The sequence below is a fragment of the Haliotis rubra genome, unplaced genomic scaffold (genome assembly GCF_003918875.1).
Source record: "Haliotis rubra isolate DU_JTF1 unplaced genomic scaffold, ASM391887v1 Scf319, whole genome shotgun sequence".
NCBI classification, from domain to species: Eukaryota; Metazoa; Mollusca; class Gastropoda; order Lepetellida; family Haliotidae; genus Haliotis; species Haliotis rubra.
Genome location: NW_025766990.1, coordinates 1,181,838 through 1,192,971, shown reverse-complemented (window position 1 = coordinate 1,192,971; position 11,134 = coordinate 1,181,838). Strand labels below are relative to the sequence as shown.

Here is an 11,134-nt window from a genome sequence, read left to right as displayed (position 1 = left end):
GTTTGTCAGGCATCAAATATCCTGCACCTCACAAAATCACGCCTTGTCCACTATTGTCTTTATTCAAATCACTTCTATTTCTAATTTTGAATTTTGAACTCGGTCTTTGTTGGTCAGCGTCATATCCGTGCTAGTTGGTTCACCAAGGGGTAAACGAACGGATATAAACATCACCTCTTCCTAAGTGAAGCTGACACAACGAAACCAACTACAACTAATGTATTTTATGTAAGACACAATTCGCTCAGACATTCTTGCTACACAGTAACACTGGCCCAGTTCAACGCTCAGCACCTGATAGAAGTGGAAACACACATGCAAATCCGCAAATGTCTTCTTTGCAAGGATTTGTGTGTTGTCGTTCATGTTGCATTGTTTTTGAATATATTTCTTTTTGACTTCATTTAATCTAAGATAACTGATTTTATATTTAGAATATAGGTCAGGTAGCACCGGTTAAAAAGATCGCAGATTAATTTTCACCTGCTTTGTTCTCAACAGTGATCGAGGACAAAAGCAGTATGGCATTTTCTATGAACATCCTAAAGTTGGTTTGCATTTTATATTCCTGTAATCAGCTATGCGAAGGTAAGTATGTAATTGGGGTACCATTGTTTTTTAGATATTGGACCAACATAGTGAACAATGTAAATTATACAATCTGTAATTGTACATTTTATCATTGAAACTTATTTGAGTGGCATTTTAGAAGTTGGGACGTACAATATTGAACACACTTTATTGATAACAGCTTCTTTAGTGTGTGAGTGCGATGTTTCCATACAGATTGTTGTACCGTTGTCAAGCGGTGCCAATGACAACGGTACATTCCTGTTTGACAACGGTACAAGGATCTGTATGGAAACGTTGCACTCACGAAATAACAACGTTGTCATCAATAAAGTTTGTTCAATATTATCATTGGAACTACTTGATTATTATTCCCTAAGAGAGTGTTTGAATCTCAGTACGCTTAGTTGTAAATTGTTGATTTAAGGAACGCATTAATCAAGAACACACGATAAAAGTATCAACTCAACTACAAGCGTCGAATTGCTAGCGACAATAAACAGCTTTAAATTTCCATATCCGACTATGACGTCATGTTTGGGGATGTAGCATTATAATAGTGACGAGCTGTCCACGCATGCTTGCTGACGAAGAAGCTACATGTAAGTGTCATTCCTTCAGAGCTTGCCATGTATTCAGATACAAAAATATGACGTGCAGTACAAAGATGTTTTGACATTTAAACAAAATCGACGTCCTAATAAAATATAGAAATGTCTAAGATGTCGACGCTAACAAATGAGGGTTCAGTCTACGAAGAGGTCAGATTATTTGTATTCCATTACAGCTCTCAAAGATACAAAAGGAAGAACATTTTCTTTGGCTTTCTTTCCGGAATCTACATTTACTCCAACAAATGCTCTTCGAAACATTCTGTACTTCTCATCCCCTTTTGGCGGTGTTTGTACTGTGAACTACAACGACGGCACAAGACGTCAGACCACTGTGAATGTTGTCGCCAACGATGTAGTTAAACTGGCATTACCTGACGCAACACAACTACCAGCTGGAACAAGAATAGAACCAAAGGCCATTTATGTGAACTGCACAACGGCAATAGCTCTTTATGGACACAATAAGTACGCGGACTATGTGGAAACATCAGACTCATTCACAGTTCTTACTGATGATATGTTGTCAGCGGAATATATTGTTGCAAGTGTCGAGAAGACTGCAAATCTTGGCGTTGTGGCCACCCAAGATAACACTAAGGTTTCTGTGGTCCTTAATGCAACATGTCAATATGTATTTAACAGCGTCCGATACACAGCTGGAGACACTGTAAATGCCACACTGGGCTATGGTGACGTCTTTCAGATTGGTTTAGCATCAGATGCGAGCTCTGATAAGTGTGACTTAGGGGGAACCCAAATCTTTTCTAATCATCAAGTCTCAGTGTTTTCAGGGGCTGTGTATGTCCGCGGACCTATCTGTGACGCAACCCTTCATGGAAATCATCTGGTTAGTCAAGTTCCCCCAGAGAGCGCATTCTCAAACATCCAAATTATTCCCAAAGTGGAGACGAGTGACCTTGAGGCTATGACGTTTCGTGTATTGGCAAAGTATGACAATACAGTCGTGAATATAACAAAGGAAGAAGTAAGTGGAAATGTAGAGACATGGTCTACATTACTGAATACCGCCGACGTTAAAGAGTACTGTTCTCTATCGCCTGCCACCTTCATCATACAAAGCACTCGGCCAGTAATGTGTACTGAGCTTATTTATTTTAAAGGTCTTGGAGGCACATCGTTGTTTGTGCCAGGAACGGTTCTTTATGACAACAACTACATTGTAAAGAGTTTAGATTTGGATGGGGTGAACAAGGAGAGTCCAATGATGACTATTGTATCTGAGGTGTCATCATTCATGGATGTTCGTGTAAATGGTCAACATCGGGATGACATCCAGTGGACTAACCTCTCAACGGCACCTTACACTGTCGGGGTACTACAGATACACCCTCAAAGACCATATGTTGTCAACAGTTCATCGCCAATTCTAGTCAGACTTCACGAATCATTTGGCATGGAGTCATACAGCTACAATGCAGGATACCGTCTTCCGTCACTTGCAGAAACACGTAAGTCACTATACACGTAGCGGAATTAAGAACGTCTGGGGGATTGTACTGCGCACTAAGGATGTTGAGGAAAACACTGTCGATCATGTTGTTGAAAAAGACCAGATTTTGCAACTAACAGCCGGGTGTTTTGAATTGTTTTCAGCATTGAAATTAAATGTCTTCTCAATGGACTCGAGGTCTTCCAAAAATCACATAAGGGTCTGAAATGGATCAGTGTCATCTAAAGGTCAGGCGCTGGTTACATGTCAAGAAAATAGAAAGTAGATTGCATGAAAGGGCTATTTATCTGATATCAAAGTCCTGTTCAAGAAAGGATTGGTCTCTAGAGTTCTGTGCAATTATTGTAAAAGCATATAATCAATGGGCTCATACTTTTGCTTTATAGTAGTTGATAGCAACGAATGGAACTGTTTCAGTGGATGGTACTATCACCCTCAAATGCCTACCAGGAGGCTGGTTCATTACCATGGACTTCAGCGAATCAAACCTGGACCACATTCCCTTCCCCCAACTCTACATGACAAGGGACACGTGTGTCGGAACGATGCAGGGACAGCAGCTCATATTCAACATGTCCTACAACGACTGCCACACACAAACAAGTGTAGGTTTCAAAATATATATTTGCTACACCTAAGCGCAGGTAACTAAGATGGAATTACTGATATACTGGCGCCTCTGTTTCAAAAAAGGTTAAACCTTCATCAGACATTATAATAAATTACAACATTTAACCCTCGACTGTACTTCTATCCAAATAACCAAGAACTCGCCATTCGAAGTTACTACGTTTTCCTAACATTAATTGCTGATGTGACGTTAAGGTAACGGGGTTCTGGGCATTGTGTGGTATGTCAGCTATATTTCAGCGTGTCAGTTTCATATAGGCCGAAGAGAAACAGGTCTCTGCATTAAACCAGCGAATATGATACTGATAAACAAGTATGGCATACTTGAAACCGACCTCACATTCAAAGATGTCTGGCATGGCCAAGGAGTATTGCTGTACCTTAGACCTGGCCACTCTTGTGCCAGTGTGTGAGAAGGGGTTGCCTGGTGCATTGCAATCTTAGCCACCGTTACCCTGAACTCCTTACAACCATACCCCTGACCCTGTTCTTTTTCTCACCGACTGTCTGATAACGACAAAAGCGTTCAATCCAATGCCAGGCGTGCTGACAAGGAGATGCCAGTTTGAAACGTGTTGCTCACGTAGGGAAGATGAAGTAGAAACGGACTGATTCGAACAGAACATGCATAATTGCTACTGGTAACACACAATTCGACGTATTGTCTTTTATAGTGTCGATCCTTTGAGTTTTCCCGTTGTCGATTCTAATTCCTCTTATATTCCAATATGGCGACACGCCCCCGTCAAACAATTCTGTCATACGTGGGGACAATCGTCCTCAGAATATGACCCAAAGATAACTGATGGTGACACCGAGAAAGAATATTTATTTGCATGAAAACTCAAGACGACCCAACGCATTTGGAGACATGCACATCAACGTTGGACATCAGTCATTTATGTTGGTTCTTCGGTCGCAAAAATTGGAGAGCTTATATGCAACCATGACATTATACATATCTGCATGTAAATTATTAAACCACTATTGCAACTTTTATATCAGACTGTTTGTGACGGAGTAATGTGTTGACACATGCGAGACCACTTTTGTGGTGGACAGTTAAATCCTCTTCTACGAGTGACGTTTCCCTTCTCGCCTATCGTATTGCAAGATACATGTCTGTATGCGTCCAGAGCCCAGTTTCATGAACCGGTCGTATGGCTACAACGTTCGTAAGTGTATGTTATTTTGGCAGTCGTAGTGTTCGTAAAATGAGACCTAAGTATTGTGACATGTCATCATTCTAATGTGTATTGTGACAATTCCTTTTCATTGTTGTGTCATGTTTCCTTCTTCGTCTCTCGTTTGACAAAACACATGTAATAGAGCCCTGTTTCATAGTCATAACTGGCGACAAGTTTCGACTCTCATACCGTTAGCATTGCTCTGTAAAATGAAACCCAAGTCCTCTAGTGGTTCATCATTTAAGCATGCATTCGAAAATGGAACGATGTTCATGTTTCCCTTATTTCTATATTATTCAGGTGTCCAAAGGCATGGTTACCTTTTAGAACACGTTGATGTATGTACAACCAGTAACTGATTATTTGGTTCGAGATGTCATCTGGATTCATGATGTCAGCTGCTCCGAACCAGTGGATGGGACGGATTCCGTTCACATTTACCCAAACTTTAACACAACTGCCCACGGCTCAACAGCTGGACAGGTGCAAGGTTCCAGCGTCCATATATCCCTGTACCAAGACGCATCATTTATGCACCTTTCAAACGGCAATCTGATTCAGGCTGAGCTTGGAGCACCTGTGTATGTTCAAGTTACCTCGCCAGGGACTTCCAATACAATACTGGTGTTACGATCATGTGACGCCCACCTTGACAGTGTTCCTGGGAAACAAGCATCTTATCCTCTCATCGCAGATGGGTGAGTGAGATGACAGAATCTGAAGGAAAGGATTTTGTTATGTGTCCTTCTTTACACGTCTATTACCGCCATCTTCCACTGTCTTTCTACAATTGGAAAATTGATCTCCAACTTCAGACCACATTGTATATACACGAGTTCGTTTCTTATGTACTTCCACCTTCCGTAATATTACTTTTTAAAATGTTGCCTGTAACTAACTCCAACAAGCAGTTTGTACTGTGGTCCAGTTCCATCGGCGCCGATGATAGGTAATCAACTGAATGATTCCGATCCACGTAAATAGTTCGCACCACAAGCAGATTTTACTGGGCGCCAAGTCGTACCAGGAATGTCCAATTTGGCACAGATGGATAGTCATAGTTGATATGGAATAGACTTACATTTAACCACCACTCATCGTTTGTACCAGACACATATAATGGTCCAAATTATACCATGTAAAGCCATATCTGGACATTTACGTACTTTAATGAATTATGAAAACATGAATCCAGTAATCATAAGAAATCTGTAGGTTGTTTTGATTCCCACTGTCAGTTGTTTAAAATGACATTGGGTAAATTCTGAATGTATTTCCAGGTGTGCTGTGGATGCTCGTACTCAGATCCTCGTGACGCGAAACTCCGTGACCAGGTTTAAGTTTGACATGTTTGACCTCCCTAATGAACAGGACGGCATCTATGTCACTTGTCACGTGACATTCTGTGACCAAATGGACTTCTCCAACAAGTGTCAACAGCAGTGTCACAGAAGTCCAAACATAGTTGGTTGATGTATAAAATGCTAACCATAAGCATTTATCGTTCGTGGAACGGATTTGAAATAGTTCTTGTTCTTTAATAAAAGTATCACTCACTAGATGTCTGAGGTTTTACAGAGCACAAGAAGGTGTAAGCTCAACAACTTCATGAACAAATTGCTGATACTATCACGATCTGTGCACGTACGTTCATTTGAACTAATGCTTTACCATTTAATTTTGCATTATATTTTTAACTGTTCACTCTCTTTAGATAGTGAGTGAGTTAAAATTTAACGTCACCCCGGCAATATTTCAGCCATATAGTGACAGGAAATGTTGTGCATACAGAAGAAATACAAGTAATTAAATTACCATTCATCGACGGTCTGTAAAATAACTAGGGTATCACAAAAAAAGAGTTAAAACTAGCTAGTATTAATTCTAAAAATAGAAAACTATTTTAGACAATACAATGGGCTAGTGATCACCAACGAACGAAGGTAGATGTACAGTGCCTTTGCTACCTACATGGACCCTAGCTGGATTTACACTATCCCTTCAGCCGCTGGCGATTGTGGGCAAATTTAGCCACAAATTAAAGTGACAAGAATACTACGAGTAAAAAAGTGGAAGATTAACATTTTACTTTGAATGTTTTGGGACTTACGTATCCTGTCAGGAGGACAATCATTTTACAGTACTTTAACCCCCCTTGAGGATACAGCCACTAACAATCTGAGTTACTAATTCAAACTTCCAATCATAAAATATTTGTCTATTTACAAATCGTTTAACAAATCTAATTCTTTTAAAACTGCAATAATTAAATGAGAACTGATATTATTAAAACGATCCTTCATAGTTCGTGATTTAAAATAGTTATCCCTTGTGATGGATATTCAACACAGTCAAGCAAGACATGCTTGAACGTGATTAACAAGGATACAAAACGGAGGATCCTCACCTTTCAGTAGATATTCATGAGTATATCTAGTGTGGCCAATACGACATCGTCGAATGATAACCTCTTCAAATCTGGACTGACAACCCAAGTAGGTGTAACCAATGTAAGGTTTTATTTCATGTAATTTATTGATGCCTGCCTGGGTGTCCCACTTCTTCTGCATCAGGTCACGGATATAGATTCTAATGCTAGCTTTGTAATCAGAGTATGGGATAAGAAGTGGTGTCACAGATTTATTGAGTGCTCTTTAGATAGAATTGCATGAGTCCATCACTTTACCTGTGATATCTATCTCCCGCCTGCTCTGTAATAGGGAAACGTAAAATATAATTAGAAATATGAAAACACGGATCAGAAAGTCTGATAGTCTTGTATGAGTCTGTCTTTAACTTTACCCGTGATATCTATCTCCCGCCTTCTCTGTAATAAGGAAACATTTAGTATAATTATAAACGTGAAAATACGGATCAGAAAGTCTGATAGACTTGCATGAGTCTGTCTGTAACTTTACCCGTTATATCTATCTTCCGCCTTCTCTGAAATAAGAAAACGTTTTTTACATCAGTAGTCACCGCAGCTGTGGAAGGGAATCCTCGAATCTAATAATACAAATGCTTGTACTGTTGCACTTTCATTTAGACTACAGGTCAATTTGAGATTTCATCATGTACATGCTTCTTACAACAATCAAAGGTTGCTGAAGAACAATGCTAATCGCGTTCTTAGAATGTCAGATTTCTCTCTTACTGTTCAGCTGAAGAATGACAACAGACACATTGTCACATTTTCTTTGCTGAATGGAACAGTAATTATATAGATTTCGTATAACGGAGGATATGGAACAACTCTCTTGCAACGTGTTTGCACACAGTTCATTGTAATATGGAATAAAACACATGAAAAGTTCACAATAACATGATGAAACTGGGTGAATGTCGTTTAAAGTCACATACATTAGTCAAGGTATATCAAGGAAGACTGAAAGTAATAGCTCCTGGATCCATGTGACAGCTGGTTGTAGGTATGAACACCCTTCAAGTTCCAATGGCACATAGTCAACCATGTTCCGCACTCTCACCATTTGACGCTATATTACAAGGTATGGATATTTTCGACCTAAAACCCCGCTCTGGTGACAGGCTTTCCAGTTAAGTGTGTACATTATTTAAAATATGCTTGCTTACTTTTGTAAGAAGGTGTACATAAGTCGCTGTCCAGCATTCACATATCGTGTAAATAAACCTATTTGCTTTATGAGTGAGTGAGTGAATATTTATCGTCACATCGGCAATATTTCAGCCATAGCGTGTTGAGAACAATTTATTATCAGTAAAGATAAAAAAAAAAAATAGAAGCCATAAAATTGTTAACGATGAACAGTAAAACTACTAGTGTATCACAGATAGAGATATAAAACTAGTATGAAACTAAACCTTATGCTATAATGCAAGTCAATACAATATAAAAACAGGCTATAGATCACCAGCACCTGAAGGTATATCACCATACTAGAGACCATGTGGACTTATAGTACTTTGACATGGACCCTAGACGGATTTATACCATAACTTAAAAACACAAAAATACCGCGTTTTAAAAATTCGGTTAGTTTTACCTTGAATGTTTAGGGACTTACAATACTTCAACCTCCTGTGAGGATACAGCCACTCACAATCTCAGCTGCTAATCAAACTGCCAATAATAAAATATGTATCAATTTACAAATCATTTATCAAAATTTATGTAACAATTCAATTTCTTTTAATAATGCAATAATTAAATGATAATTGACGTTAAAAAGATCCTGAACTGTTTTGACATTCAATTATATTTATCCCTTGTGATGGAAAAATCAATGCAGTCAAGCAGTACGTACTTGACTGTGATTCTTTCATCACAAGGGATGCAAAACGGAGGATCTTCACCTTTCAATAAATACTCATGTGTATATCTTGCATGACCAATGCGACATCGTCTCATGATGACCTCATCAATTCTTGACTGACATCCCAAGCAGATGTTTTATTGGTTTGTTGGTTTTATTTGATGTAATTTATTGATACCTACTTGGGCGTCCCACTCCTGCATCAGATCACGGATGTGCGCTCTAATCATAGATTTGTAATCAGAATATGGGATTAGAAGTGGTGTCACAGATTTGTTGAGTGCTGCCTTAGCAGCAAAATCAGCCATCCAAAAGAGGATGATGTCGTATTGGCCAGAAGCAAGTTCATTATATAACTCCATTATTTCAATTAAAAGTGGATGTTGAGAAGACACATTTTTAATAGCCCGAAGAAAAGAAGAGGAGTCTGAATATATTATGTATTGTTTATGTTTATGGTGTTTTTTAATATATCTTAGAGCAGTTAATATGGCGTTAACTTCTGCTGTAAAAATAGAGCTGTCGTCTGGTAATATGGAAGATATTGTTCTGGATCCCACTACAGTGGCACAAGCAACTGCGGGATCCCTCTGTAAATAAGGATTTTTATGTATTGTATTTACTTTTTAATTGATTAAATTCCTGTCTATATTGTAATCCATTAGTTTAAGATTTTATAAATGTTGTCAGTGATAATCAACTTGTGGCCTCACTAACTGCCATGGAGGTGAGGAAAGCATGCAGAAAGTACAAATATTATCCAACTCAACACCAGCAGCAAAAATGAAAGGTTTAATTCTTATTCCTTATTGGCGGAATAAGAGCAGACTTCCTGTTGTACAGATCCCCATAAAGAAGATTTAAAACACAGCTATATGCAGGGTTAGACTCATTGTGATATATTGTAAGGATAATCTATACGGCGTTGTTTTAGAGATGACTCATCGGCCTCTACATAAAGACTTTCAATAGGAGAAGGTCGGAAAGATCCAACACAAGTCTGAGACCTTGGTGGGGAACAGAATGTAATAATTTAAGATTACTTTTGCAAGGTCCACCATAAATGATAGAGCCATAATCGAATTTAGAACGGACGAGCGATCTGTATAAGTGACGGAGGGTTGACTGGTCCCCTCCCCACTTGGAGTTTGAAACAACCTTTGATAAATCAAGTGCCTTCAGACATTTATCCCTAAGAGCTTTAATATGTGGAAAGAAAGTAAGATGTTTGTCAAATATTAATCTAAGAAATGTAGCTTCCTTTACAATTTTAATTGGAGTGCCTGCTAGATGCAATTCTGGGTGTCTGTGCGGCTCACATTTTTAACAGAAATGAATGCAATTATTTTTAGTTTTTGAAAACTTAAAACCATTTTGTTCTGACTCTCAATCGTGTGCATATTCTAACCTCGACATGACAAATTAAAATCATCTACAAATAATCACCCATCAATGGATAAGCTGTTTATTTTTATACTGAAAAACAATACAGATAATATGCTACCTTGTGGTACACCTTGGTCTTGATCATACATATCGGATATGGTGGAACCCACACGTTCCTGGAACTGCCGATCTGTTAAAAACCGAGATATAAATTGAGACACACGGCCTCTCGAACCCATTTCATGAAGATCTTTTAATATTCCATACTTCCAGGTCGTATCATACGCCTTTTCTAAATCGAAAACTAACTAAATGATCTATGGTACTTCTATTTTTTTTTCTAAACTCACATTGAATATTTGATATAAGATTATTAGTTTCTAGGTACCACATCAGTCGATTATTGACCATTCTCCCCATGGTCTTACATAAGCAGCTGGTAAGAGATTTTGGCCTGTAACTAGAAGGATCTGTATGAAGAAGGGAATGCCATGAAAAGGGAAATTCCGAGTAGTCCATATATTGTCAAAGATACATAATAGTACTTTAAGACAAGAATCAAGTAAATGTTTAAATAGGTGATAATGAATATTATCACCCCCTGTTGCTGTACCGTGTGCTTGCCCTAAAGCAATGTGCAATTCATGTAATATTTGTTTGATGAAACACCAAGTACATACATATCACTGTCATTGCACGACACATGTCTCCATGAACCTTGGTCACAGCTCACATGGTCCTGAGTGTATAGGACAATATACAATACACTTAGGTTACAGCAAAGTGGTAAAAGTCTTAGAGAGTCCAGTCTGTTACTGCATAGATGACTACTATGACAGTTTCTTCGTTTTTGCATTGTGCCAGACATCGGAAATACGCTGCACTATGAGTTCACGCCTTATCACCTGATGTCTTTATTCGCTCACTTTTACGTTTGCTACAACTTAAACATAGTGAACTAGGGATCCATTAGTGATCCATGAC

At 38.6% G+C, this 11,134-nt stretch overlaps 1 protein-coding gene across 2 annotated transcripts in view; it reads left to right on the top strand.

Annotated features, from left to right (window-relative positions):
- Nucleotides 1-501: 501 nt before the first annotated feature.
- The window catches only part of LOC124283634, a 122,970-nt gene continuing 112,337 nt past the window's right edge, over nt 502-11,134 (top strand). For both annotated transcript variants that reach the window (XM_046719627.1, XM_046719626.1), the window contains exons 1-3: nt 502-588; nt 1,358-2,653; nt 3,073-3,260. In XM_046719627.1, the coding sequence (XP_046575583.1) occupies nt 522-588; nt 1,358-2,653; nt 3,073-3,260 (1,551 nt within the window). In that variant the 5' untranslated portion in view covers nt 502-521. The remainder of the gene's footprint in view (nt 589-1,357; nt 2,654-3,072; nt 3,261-11,134) is intronic.